General features: G+C 37.4%; 1 protein-coding gene across 4 annotated transcripts in view; it reads right to left on the bottom strand.

Moving 5' to 3' along the window:
* Nucleotides 1-491: 491 nt before the first annotated feature.
* Nucleotides 492-13,014, bottom strand: part of GRIA3 (glutamate ionotropic receptor AMPA type subunit 3) — a 378,184-nt gene continuing 365,661 nt past the window's right edge. For 3 of the 4 annotated variants that reach the window (XM_049767079.1, XM_049767080.1, XM_049767076.1), the window contains 3 exons: nucleotides 11,189-11,303; nucleotides 8,395-8,642; nucleotides 492-2,707 (listed from right to left, as the gene is read on the bottom strand). In XM_049767079.1, coding sequence (XP_049623036.1) covers nucleotides 8,397-8,642; nucleotides 11,189-11,303 — 361 coding nt within the window. In that variant the 3' untranslated portion in view covers nucleotides 492-2,707; nucleotides 8,395-8,396. The remainder of the gene's footprint in view (nucleotides 2,708-8,394; nucleotides 8,643-11,188; nucleotides 11,304-13,014) is intronic. The other variant, XM_049767078.1, reaches the window with a different exon arrangement.

Raw genomic sequence — 13,014 nt, forward strand, 5'->3', positions numbered from 1 at the left:
TAGTTAAGGTAGTAGCACAAAATTTATGCAATTAGCTATGAGTACTAGGATATTACTTTATAATGAAAGAAATTTAGAAATAAATTAGTTCTGAGTTTGGGCACTTCACTGATATGCAAAGATTGGGACCAATGGTTAAGACAGGCCTCTGAAGAGAGGGTTCAAAGAGGTGGACGTGACAAGGGATGATAATAGAAGGCCTTATAATGAAACTTTTCTTTAGTCACACATGGAACTATGCTTCTTGTTTTTAGATATTGCTGAACAATTGGCAGTCTTGCCAAACCAATTCTAAGATGTTGGGGGTAAAGTTTCATTTAAGTTTAGAGGTCTGAGCTTGACTGTGATTACAGTTAGAGTTGGAGATACCTAATTCTTTATTAAAATAACCAGTGAAGGTATTGTGATATTATTGGCAAAACTCTGGTGGTAAATAGTGAATAGAGGGTATCTGAGTCTAAGTAAATTGAGAATAAATTACATAAGCAGAATTATTTCTTTACAATTTTATTTACAAAATGTATTAAAACTTTGTACAATTCCTCATAGCAATGAGGCTTGGTAATTTTTTCCCCACACATGCAATTTACACTTTTACGGCCATTAGTTTGCTTGGCAATTATTCTGTTCACAGAAGTACAGCTTTAACAACAGAAAGAAAAGAATTGAGAAAAATCCTCAAGTTACTACCGCCAAACTCCCATAGCTTGAAGTTAGTAGCAGAAATTTGAAGCAATCAATGTTTTTTTTAAACATGCAAGTTTTAAAAAAAATAACAAACCAATTCACCTGCTTCTTCATTCTCAGTGAAATTTCCTCTCTGAAAAACTGATTTGAGTCAATAAACATACATTTTTCTTTATACAGTGCCTATGAAAACATTTGTGTGTAGGTTGTTGGTTTGTTTTTACACAACTTCATATTCACACAGCATTAGCTTCCCACATTGGGACATTATAGCATTCAGAAGTGGAAAAATCACAGTTTCATGAAAACAAAACAAACAAAAACACAACAGCTTTCTTTTTGTTTTGTTGCTCAATACCATTTGAAATTTGACAAATGAGTTATTTGCTTATGACATCATTTTTGGAATGAAAGTCTATATTACACTTTTCTGAAAAGTTTTCCTTGGAACAGGACTTCTTCCTTTCTTTTCGAAGTCAAGAGCAAATATGCATTGAGTCAACGAGGCGTCTAAGTAAGGGTCACATTTGGGAAATGAATTCAAGCTCCAAGTTTTTACAGTCTGGAAATTTCTCAATCCACATCACTGATGAGAGCATACTACTGAACTACAGAAAGCATACACCATTATATAGGAGGTAATTAGTGAGCGGAGACTATTTCCTCGGACTCTTCTGATGATGTCAATGGCAGGTGCGCAATTAGTTACTTGATAGCCCATGGAACAGTGGAGTGATCTTCTGAGGGAGTCAGGAGAGAGACTGCTCCAAGCAAGGACCTGGGGTGATGTTGAGGCCCTCAGTTTAGCTGTAGGCTTGGGAATGCATTTTAGTCTTGGCAAACTAGGAAAGGGTACATGCAGTCTGATGGAGAGCCACAGGCAGTAACAGGCAACAGCTTGTAAGACAGACCTAGCAAGAGTAAAGTCAGGTTGAGATTTGTGTGGTCTGAACTCACTGGCCCGCCTTGAAACCCAGTCCTGTCTCCATGGTGTACACTTGAAAGGCATACTTAGCAGATAAAGCAGAGCTAAACACAGTGTTGTTTCTGAGAAAGATATTCTAAACACATTGTGAGTGTAGGCAGCTTTCTCCTCACCTCAATGAGAAATACATGAACTAGATTGACTTATAATGCACACTGGAGCAAGAACAACAGATCTGTCAATGAAATTCCAGGCTTGGAAAGCTTGGGATTTATTATAGGAAAGCACCAAGAGGTATGTATGCCTGATAGTGCTCTTCCCTTGCTACGTTCAGAAGACAATTTCAAAAGCTCTGTTAATCCCTTCACCAAATGGGAATTTACCAAAGCAATTTTTTCACAAGACCATCTTGAGGACACAGAGAAGTCACCATTTAGTCTCTCTTCCGAAGTGTTTGAATTTTCTCAAGTCTTGCATTTACATTCTAAAGATATACACGTTTCAGCAATGTTGAGAGGAAATAGGGTTCACGGAACATCACCACCAACAGGAAATCAGATACCAAAAACATCTGTTAAGTAGATCCTAAAAGAAATGCCAGTCTTCCAAATCACAGGGAGTCAGATTTTTTTTAAATCAGGAGGAAGTAATCATTTTAAATTTTAGCTAACATGGGCCTATTTACTGAATTGGAATTTTAAGTTTGTATGTGTGTATTAAAGAACATAGTATTTTTATACTGTGCAGTGGTATCAAAGAATGGCTTTTGTTGATTTGACTTTTTAATAAGATTTTTTTCTTTGCATACTGGAATCTCACATGTCCATTTTTTGTTGGTTTTATTTTTAGTTTAGTTTACTTTTTTTTCAAGCAAAGCAAAAAGGTTTCAATGATGGTTTGCATTGTCGCACGTCTCAGAGTGTTCCATAAGGCACTGAAGGAAAAAAAATCAGTTTTTCCTATTGAAAGGTCATTGCACCATCAGCAATATTCGTGTCATGCCGGACACCAAGGAGAGTGAAATCTGGCTCAGGATCCTTGAAGCAGCCACGTTTTCAGTGATTCCTCTTGTCCAAGCCTCCAGTGGAATGGGATCTGTAATGGCAAGGGTGGGGGATTTACATTTTAATGGGCTTTCTAGTGGGAATTGAGAAATTTGTTATGGTTCAGTTTATCTTGGACAAGAACCATGACAGTTTTCTTAAATTGGCATCTCTGGGGGAGCCTCACTGTTTAACTCATTTTAGGCAATGGGTTTGTTAAAATTCTTCCACCTCATGTAAATGTTTTCAAAAGAAAATTAGGCACATTCACTGCTGAGCATTGTACTAAGCAATGCAAAGTTACTGCACGAATTCTAACTCCAACACCAATTAGTTAGTATAGTCTTAATAGATAGAAATTTAGATGTTTGGGACAAATACACTGAACTGTGTATTTTGACTGTAGAACCTGCGACGTGGAACTATCTACTTAAGGGTAGAAGGAAACCAATATTCTGTAACTTAACAAATTAAAATCCATTTTGAGTGAGAAGAAAATGTGCTTCTCATTGCTTGTTATCTTAATACCTACAACCTTAGTTATTAAAGTCAGTGAACAGTGCATGGATTTTAAAGAGACTACATTCCAGGGAAAAGCTAGGGCAATGATCCTAGGAAAGGGTTTTGCAGTCAAAGCATTTTTGCCTTGATATTTTGAACCAATTGAGATGCTGCTGCTGCCGCCCGCCTATTGGAGGATTAAACTAGTGAAGGGCGATTCATTAGCCCTTAAGGATATTGTTCTATCTCTTCAAGTCCTCATGTCTCCTCTCTGTCCTTTCCATCTACAAAAATAGAATATTTTTCCCTTCTGAGCTAACACTGAATTTTATGCCCAAGGAATGATATGATCATTATCTACTACTGGCCCTAGATTAAAAGTATCTGTAAGAAGAATGCCAAAGATGCATTTGATTGATGGCCAAAAGCTCCAAAACTGACACAATAAGACTAACATGAAAGTAGGGAAATCTCTTAACTGAAATGAATCCTGTGTCTCATTTAACTCAGTATCTTGGAGAAATGATGTTGTTATGAATAAAAAGATCCAAATCACCTCTCCTTTTATTTAGAATGTTGCTACCTTGCCATATTTGGAAAAAGCATATTTTCTCGGATTTTGGCTTCTGGCTTTTTCTAGCTCAGTACTCAGGGATCACTACTGGCATGCTTGACATGGGACCATATATGGTGCCGGGGATTGAGCAAGGGTCAAGTGTGTGCAAGGCAAGCACCTTATCTGCAGTACTGTATCCCTGGCCTCAAGCCATCTAATCACTCAATGCCTTTGTTTCATGCTTTTAAGTGGAGATAGATGAAGTTGAAACATTAGCATAGAGGTAAAATCTCTCTGGAGACAAAGAACATAACCATTTCAGTTTCTAACGTGTATTTTCTAATTAACACAAGATGGGCTCTTTAAGTAGGAAAACTCCAGTGAGAATTTCTATTCATAGAATTTGTAGAAAGAAACAGATCACTTTGAAAATGGACTGCATGAACAAAACATATTTCTTAAGAAAGTTAAATAAACCTGCCTTAGAGGAACAAATGGAATTGTTTTCCTTAACTTCAGGTTATTTGAAATCTTCAAATTATAAGTATTTCACAACAGTTTTTGAAGAAACCACAGAAGCACTAAGTATTTTTAAATGTCATAAAGAATACTGGAAATAATGTTTTAAACAATAGAGCAAATTGTACATTATGGTGAATATGGAACTCTTGCTGACTGGTCACATGCCAAGGCATGTATGAAGGACAATATCAGTCAAATATATGTCATAGCTTAAGGGAGTCAAGTATCCATTTACTTTCTAGGATGCTGGACATGTCATATGTATATTCCCTTGAGTCAAATAATCATGTCTCTATTCTGATCATAGGAAATGTGATGCCCCTCCCTCTTTTAAGTATTTTATTTTATTAATCAGACTTCATGTGATCAGATTTGTGCAAGTGAATTTCCTTTGAGTCATTCTTTTTGGAAAAGTTACTGCTACCAGTAACTCCCAGGGATAGTATATATACCACACATGGCAATTCTTTCATCCATAGTTGGGAATTGGGCTGCTTTCATATCTTGGATATTGTACTTAGCACTGTAGTGAACATAGGTGTGCATGTACTCTGTCAATGGAATGTTTTTGTGCTTGGGGATAACTGTTAAGAAGTACAATCAACAGATCATATGGAGTTCTATTCTTATTATTTTGGATAAATCTCCATATTACTTTGCTCATAGGTTGCCAGACAACAGCAGTGAGTGGATACCTCTTTCCCATCACATCCCTCTCAATTGCTTTGTGCTTCTTGACTGACACCTTCAGGGCTTTTCGGCACCGTCAAAGTCATTTTGGTTTAGTTTGGAGACTGGTTTGAGGAACATATTTATTTGCATGGGGTTTTCTTTCTATCTCAGGAATTCTTAATGAGGTCAACTGGGTCGGAATCATATTGGCATAAGGTGTCTACTAAAATGTGGTTTTGCTTCATAAGTGGACTAAACGTGATTCAGAGAACTACTGAAGTTGTGTCAGTTTTTATTGAAACTATCCTTAGTCTATATCTTATATATACACCAATTAGCCCTATATTTCCCCTTTCTTTCTTTCTTTCTTTCTTTCTTTCTTTCTTTCTTTCTTTCTTTCTTTCTTTCTTTCTTTCTTTCTTTCTTTCTTTCTTTCTTTCTTTCTTTCTTTCTTTCTTTCTTTCTTTCTTCTTTCTTTCTTTCTCTTTCTTTCTTTCTTTCTTTTGCTTGCTTTCTTTCTTTCTTTTGCTTGCTTTCTTTCTTTCTTCTTTCTTTCTTTCTTTCTTTCTTTCTTCTTTCTTTCTTTCTTTCTTTCTTTCTTTCTTTCTTTCTTTCTTTCTTTCTTTCTTCTTTCTTTCTCTTTCGTTCCTTCCTTCCTTCCTTCCTTCCTTCCTTCCTTCCTTCCCTCCTCCCTCCCTCCCTTCCTCCCTCCCTCCCTTCCTCCTTTCCTTCCTTCCTCCCTCCCTTCCTTTCTTTCTCCCTCCCTTCCTCCCTCCCTCCTTCCCTTCCTCCCTCCCTCCTTCCCTTCCTCCCTCCCTTCTTCCTTCCCTCCCTTCCTCCTTCCCTCCCTCCCTCCCTTCCTCCCTTCCTCCCTCCATCATTCCTTCCTTCTTTCCTTCCTTCCTTCTTTTTTCCCTTCCCTTCCTTTCTTCTTTACTTCATTTTTGCCTTCCTCCTCTCTTTTCTTTCTTTTCTCTTTTCTCTCTTCTTCCTTACCTCTATTTTTCCTGTCATTTTCCTACTTGTCCTCACCTCTCTCCTTCTTTTCTTTGTTTAAGCTACATGCTCTAAAATTACTGAATCTTACCACTTCTTAGGCCTGAGAACTTATGAGAAATATAGACTCTAAAGCCCAATTTTAGATTTGCCAAGTCAGACTATTCACTTCTACAAGCTTTCAAAGTAATTCATATGCTCATTCACATTTAAAAAGCACTTCTATGGTGTTTTAATAAGAGACCATGCTAGCTGCAGAGTAGGGACCTAGATCCTCACATAGAATGATTAGTTTCAATTAATAAAATAATTTTATAAAGGTAAGAAGTACATGACCCTGAGCCTTGATGCCTATTTCTGAAAGATTTCTTTTGGGAAAAGTAAGCATAGCTAAATATATAATCTCATGTTGAGTTCATAACTGGTGAATATGGAGGCTTGATGAAGTCCCTAAATACTTTTTTCTTAAGGAAGTTGGACATGTTCAGGATGTGCTCTCTATTTGATAGGCTATAATTGGGGTTTCAATGTTCTTGGGAATCAACAGGTTAAGCAACATATGATTAAATATTAGGGGTAGGCTAAGAATAAATATATAGAAAGAAGGTCTGAATTCTAGCTACAAAACTACCTAGTTGTGTTGCCTTGAATGAGTTAGTTGATGGTTGTTTCTGAGAGGGAAAGTACTTTCTTTTCTTTCTTTCTTTCTTTTTTTTTTTTTTAGGTTTTTCGTGCCACACCCGTTTGCTGCTCAGGGGTTACTCCTGGCTAAGGAAAGTACTTTCTTAATCATTACCTCAAATGAGAAAATAAAGAGAGCTTGGAAAACTGATAGAGTTAAGGTATTTCTTTGGATGCCGGTACCCGAGAACTTGGGAGAATTAATCTATACTGAAATTATCCATGCATTAGCTAGTCTATAAAAAAGCAAGTAATTTGCCCTGAACTTTACTGGGTTTATATAAAGTATTCAAGAGTAAAATAATTTAAGTACACTGGAACATTAAATATTTCCATGCAAACAATGCTAATTACAGATAAATCCATGCATTATATATTCAACAACACAACGAAACAAACACTTTGATAATGAGTTAATTCAGAAAAATGAATATATTGTGGCAAAAGCTGCAGTATGCAGCAGGAAAAAAATGAACAACTCCATCAAACAAGATAATATGTGAAAGTGCAATGAAATTATGGGATTGATTTGGGTGTTTTATATTTATAAATGGACTGAATTTACATCTACAATGTGAACTCTGAGTAGGTCAAAATGTAAATACATTTGTAGAAATTAAAATGCTCTGAGATTGATCATGAGGTCAAAATTATGCATCTAAAACAAAGACTATGAGGTTGCTAATTGTTTACTTTCACTTTAGGTAAGTGTTTTATTGTTGACAGGTGCACTGTAATGAGACCATACTGTCTTCTAAATACTTCTAGAATGGAGGTATAAACCTAAGTCAAGCTTGCTTTGTTACATGTCTGGGCAATGTGTAGGATTTTTAGGCTGTAACTGCCTGAATCAAGGTTTAATCAGCAAGATTCAACTAAGTATGAATTTGGGGGCAGCTTGCGCCAGGGAACCTAGATTGTCCTTTGAGACAACACTTACCTGAACATCACTTCTGAGAAAAGAACAATAAATGAACTCAAAGATTAAAGAAATTATCTCAGGCTTTCAATTAAGAGGACCATCTGGAAGATCTGCTTTTCTCAAGGTGGCAGTGCCTCATCTTTGAGGGGTGGGGAAAACCACACCCAGCAGTACTCAGGGCGTACTCCTGGCTCTGTGCTCAAGAATCATTCGTGGTGGGCCTCGAGGAGGGGGAGCATGTGGGGTGCAGGGGATTGAAACTGTGTAGGCTAGTGGAAAGCAAGCATTCTACCCTCTGAAACATTGCTTCAGTTCCCGCTTTTCATTTTAATATCCTTTCTAGAGAAGCTGCCCCCACTAGCATTTCACTGTCTAAGGTAGTAGCTTCTAGACATGGGTAGATATTGAACAATTGATAGGTAGGTAATTGAAGAGAAGATCTACCATTAGTAAAATAAATGCCACATATTCCTGAGACCGTTGAAGGAAGGAATATAAAGTATTGCATTTGTTTTTGTATAGAAAATTCAGTGAAATGATACATTGAAGATCAAACAAGATATGCAATTAAATTAATTTCATTTGTGTTCCTTCAAAAATGTCACAATTAGCACTTGAAATTACACATGTCGTTCACATAAGTGGCTCACAAATATTTCTATCAAACAGTGCTGCTCTAGAGAATTCCTTTTTCTTTTGGATCAGAGAGCGCAATTAAATTAGAGCTAAGCTATTAGAAGAACACTACTGCCTGATAAGAAATTACAGCCATTGCTTTCAAAGACTCAAATGGTGAAAAAGAATAGACATCACTAATACAAGCAGATAAAACAAAGAGATTAACATAGAGACACGTAAGGCTGATTAGTCGACTAGACCTTCATCGTACCCCTAGATCTTAACACTCTCTGTTCCATACACGTTGTAGCCTTCTCTGTAAGTAGCATAATTTTGAGTGTTGGTGGCAGGAGCAGGCTTAAAGTTTTGGGTGTTCTTTGTTAGTTTCATGCGTTTGGACTCTGCCCGTGATTTGTAACAGAATTCTATCAAAGCCACCATCATGGCTAGCCCCAGACCTCCGACAAGTATATAGAAAACGCCTGCCACATTGCTCAGGCTCAGAGCGCTGGTCTTGTCCTAAGAGAAATGAACAACACCATTAGTTCTTGGTGGAAAACAAGACAAGGGGATAGTACAACATATCATAACAATATAGGATAGTTCTAAGTTATAAAATCACTAAACATTGATGTAAGTGTTGACTTTACTTTGGCAACTGACTGATACTGCACAATGGCCAGCAAGAAGGGAGATTGTGCTTCTGTTGACAATTGTGATCCTCACCTAAACTGTCTTTTATTTGGAGTCTGTAAGTCCTTTAGTAGCTCAACATGTTGTCTACAGGTCAATAAAACAACACTCAGCTATAGGAGCAAAAGTGTCAACGCAAGCACAATTGACTCCTCTGTCTTTCTAAATAGTATTTGCCAGAGTTGAGCTATGACATATCTCTATAAATGTAAAGCTCTTCTATTTGGGCATTTGAAGCACTCTTTCCCCCTCTCTGCCCCGCAACACTCCTTTTCCTTTTTGTTCTCCTTGTGAAAAACTTGTCAACAACTACTCCTTAAGATACCAGGTGAGAATATTAGAGGTTCCTGCCTTTTTTTTTTTAAATCTGGGGGATTACTTCACAAAGGTTGGTTTAAAAAGAATTGACTCGCCCCTTTCCTTCAGTGAGAAATCGCTTCTTTGGGGGGACTGGTTGCTAAGTTCTCATTCCCAGGGCACCAAGTCTTTGTGCTGCTGGAGCAAAGGCACCACACAAAGAATTTACGTGGTTCCAGCTTTCAGGTTTAAGAAAACTTGTCTGGAGGACCAATTAGGTTCTGAATTGGCTCCATACAAATGAGAAGAAAGCTTTACTGATGATGGGGAAAAATTCAGTTTCTTTTTAGCTTTTATTCCAGAAAGTGTGGGAAACAACTAGAAAAAACTACTACACTTCTCTGCTTTTGATTTAAAATGGGGAAAAATTGAGGAAGCTGGTCAGTGACTTTCAGGTCAATGTGTGCAAACCTAACTAAGCTATCTATCTGTATGAAAAAGCAAAAAACTGAACTGCTGAACAATGAAAAGAAAAAGAGTGGTGCTTTGAGCCCTACCTTTAGGTAGGACACACCAAGGGCCAGGAGCCTTTCTTTGAAAAAAAGAAAATAAAATAGCATTTTGTAGTCTTTTTAGAGGGAATGTAACCATTTTGCTGCTGAGTGCAATTAAAAGGAACATCCAAATGGTCAAATCACTGAATTGAATATCTTATCCAAATAACACAGTGAGCAAATGATGGCCATTACTGACACTCAAGGCTCTGGAGCTCAGCTAATCGTGGTATCATTTAAAGAATTAAATATGAAGATGATATGGCCAGGTCCTTATTCTATAGTAGAGGAGCCAATCCTATAGCTGCTTATCTTAATAAAAGGTCAATTGGTATTGAGTTGCAAGGCCCTTAAGGGGTTTTTTTGGGCATGCCTCATATTACAGCAACCTTGCAAATAGTCAATATTCCAGACTAAGGAACAATTAGTCAGACAAGTAGTAAGAATGACTGTTTCTTAAGAAAAATATGCATCATCACCTTAAGGATGATAGTGAGTCTATTTGCAAGGGTGTTCCACAGTCCATTAGGAAATGGACCAATTTATGAAAGTCCTCCCTGTGCTACTAAATTTTTATATTTATGTGACATTTGGTGGGAGGAAGTGACCTTTGATATAACCTACATTAGCTCTAGCAACAAAGGTGGTTTTAATTCTCATGTATTAAGGGTCATAGAATTCTCTGTTGTGAGATGTAGAAAACCAGTAGCAAAATGGTTCACTGCACGGGGGAAATGAGTGGCATTTCATGAGATGAATTAACTGATACCACAATATTAGTTCAGAAAAAGGAAAGGCAAAAATTGAAACTAAAAAGAACTTTCTTAGGGGAGCAAAAGGGGGCAGGAAGGAGGCGGGGAAGAGTGTTTCATGCTTATCAATGTGATGTTGTCCTGACAATGTATATACCCTTAAGGAGCATGCGACTAAATTTTAAAATTATTACGTACAGAGATTCAAATGACACCTTTGGAAGAAAGAAGTGTGACAGACTTAATAAGATTTGAGATTAAATAGATGGTGAACTCAGTAGGTAGCTGGGAATGGGATAATCATTCTGCTAACAGAGACCAGTCTTTGCTATTCATTATTTGATTTCAGATGAGATAAACATAATATATTAATAACCAAAGGTATTTACAACTACAAAGTCTCTGGCACTGGAAGTAATTTAAAAAGTACTGTCACAACTGGATCTTTATATTGTTATTGTTTTGTCTCTTTGAACTTTCAAAATGTGAAATACAGTAAAACCCCCTTATAACACAGCTCATTCTGTTTACAGCTTTGGAAGTGAGGTGGGCCCAATTGACTTCCATAATCAGAACAATATCTCTACGGATCACTGGTTGATGTTACTTGAGGCTGTTATTGGCCTTATTCCTTTCATGCTGGTGTTATAAAGGGGTCCCACTGTGTCAGGGAGTGTGTTTTGGGAAGGAAAGCCGTTTCAGGGGAGAAAATAAACAGTGGTTCAAAATGTGATTGCTAATCAGTACAAAAAGACCTTCAGCGACTGACCTTACTCCCGGAGTCCTTGGCTCCACATTCCCCCTTATCGTACCACCATTTGTTTTTCAGCTTGTCTAAGATGCCTTGTTCACTGAGTTTCAATACTGCAAGGTTTACAGGCGTTCTTCACGTGGGAAATAACATAAATAACATTATATTATGTTATTTTATGTTATTCAAGCTTCAAACTACTTTAAAACTATAGAAAGCGATAAAGCAGGGGGCCCTGGCCACAGAGTAATTTTAGACACTGCAGGCAACCTGAGCATTACCTTATAAAAAGTTAACACTACAGCAACACTATGTTTACCAGGGCCTGCCCATATCGCTTTGAGTAATCGGCACACACTGTTAAATAATGAGGATAGAAAAACAGGCACTCTTCAGATTTGGTGGTATGTGGTGAGGAGGGTCACCCCTCAAGTGACAATCGTCGGCGGCAGCTTGCAGCTTCATGACAGAAGTGTGTTAGGTTTGATCTAACTGGGTGTCTTGTACTTCCAGACAGAAAGCAAGTTTTGTGAAGGAGTGGGGAAGGGGACAGGGCAAAAAATAGGTATTGCCATATGGTGAACAAGACAAAAGGAAGAATCCCAACAGAACAGAAACTAATCTATATGAATAATATACCATCTGATTAACTATCCTTTAATTACACAAATCTGATGCCCAGCTGATCATGATTTCAGAAAGAATCGTACTATTATTACATGTCTTTTTCATGCATTCTATAGTCTTCTGCAGGTACTGGTCTTCGTAAGAAAGGTATAACATGGACCTCTTAGTTTTGTCAGCTATGAGATTGAAATGGTATAGGGATTATTTTTGAGTTACTGAGTGGCTAACCCTCTGATAAGTTCGTGTATATGTGGTCAATTCAGATCACTAGAGGATGAAGCAATTGTTTAAAACTGCATTATTAATACGGTATGACAACATGGCTGACAGGCTCTGCTACAGTAGGTAGCACCATTGAGAGACAATTTTGGTAGACTCTTATAGTAAGCTAAGACTCTTTCAACTGAGAGGCTAATACTTTCCCAGGAGGTCAGATCACAAATAGATTTCTGCCTCTTAAAGTACAAGGCAGAGCTACTGGGCAAAATTGGGTGACACTACTGGGCTTTAGATAAAGACTTTTCTTTTAGCAATTTCTTCAGTGGTAAATGGGTATTTACGACTACAAAGTCCCTGACACTGCAAGTGATGGCATTTCCCCCAGACATAATGGCTTATAAGTGAAGTGACTCTAATAACTTTGACTAAAAATACATTGCACATTGAGGATGGCATATTGTATCATGAGGAATTATTGTGCTACATTCACATGAATAATATTGCTAGTGATAATGCATGATGTGTTGAATGTGACCAAGTTTCATGGGAGGAATGACACCATGTATATGTAGTTATGCCTTTGTTATATAATTGCTTAGCTTATTATTAAAGAAGTCAGACTCAGCAACATAGCCAAAAATTCACAAGATTTCTTAGAGTCATAGAGATTGATGAATTGGGCCTCTATCAGATCAAGTTACAAAAGCCCATTTCCTTTCTTCCTTTACTCTTGAGAAATGAGAAAGGTATCAGAACTTGAAAATAATTTTCAGTTTCAGAATATTTGATATTTGAAGAGCTCTAAACTTTAAACTCAGGAAAGTGATGACAGTTTCATGGTGAATGCAGAGCTTGGGAGCTAGAATATCTGCATTTTATTTCTCACCAGGAAACTGAGTTCCTTTCATATTTTAAACAAATTCCTTCAATCAATTCTCAGACCTTAGGCTTCTAAGATGCCGGCAAGTATTTCCTAGAATGCAAAGCCACAAAAAGAA

Source organism: Suncus etruscus, chromosome X, assembly GCF_024139225.1.
Source record: "Suncus etruscus isolate mSunEtr1 chromosome X, mSunEtr1.pri.cur, whole genome shotgun sequence".
Lineage (NCBI taxonomy): Eukaryota > Metazoa > Chordata > Mammalia > Eulipotyphla > Soricidae > Suncus > Suncus etruscus.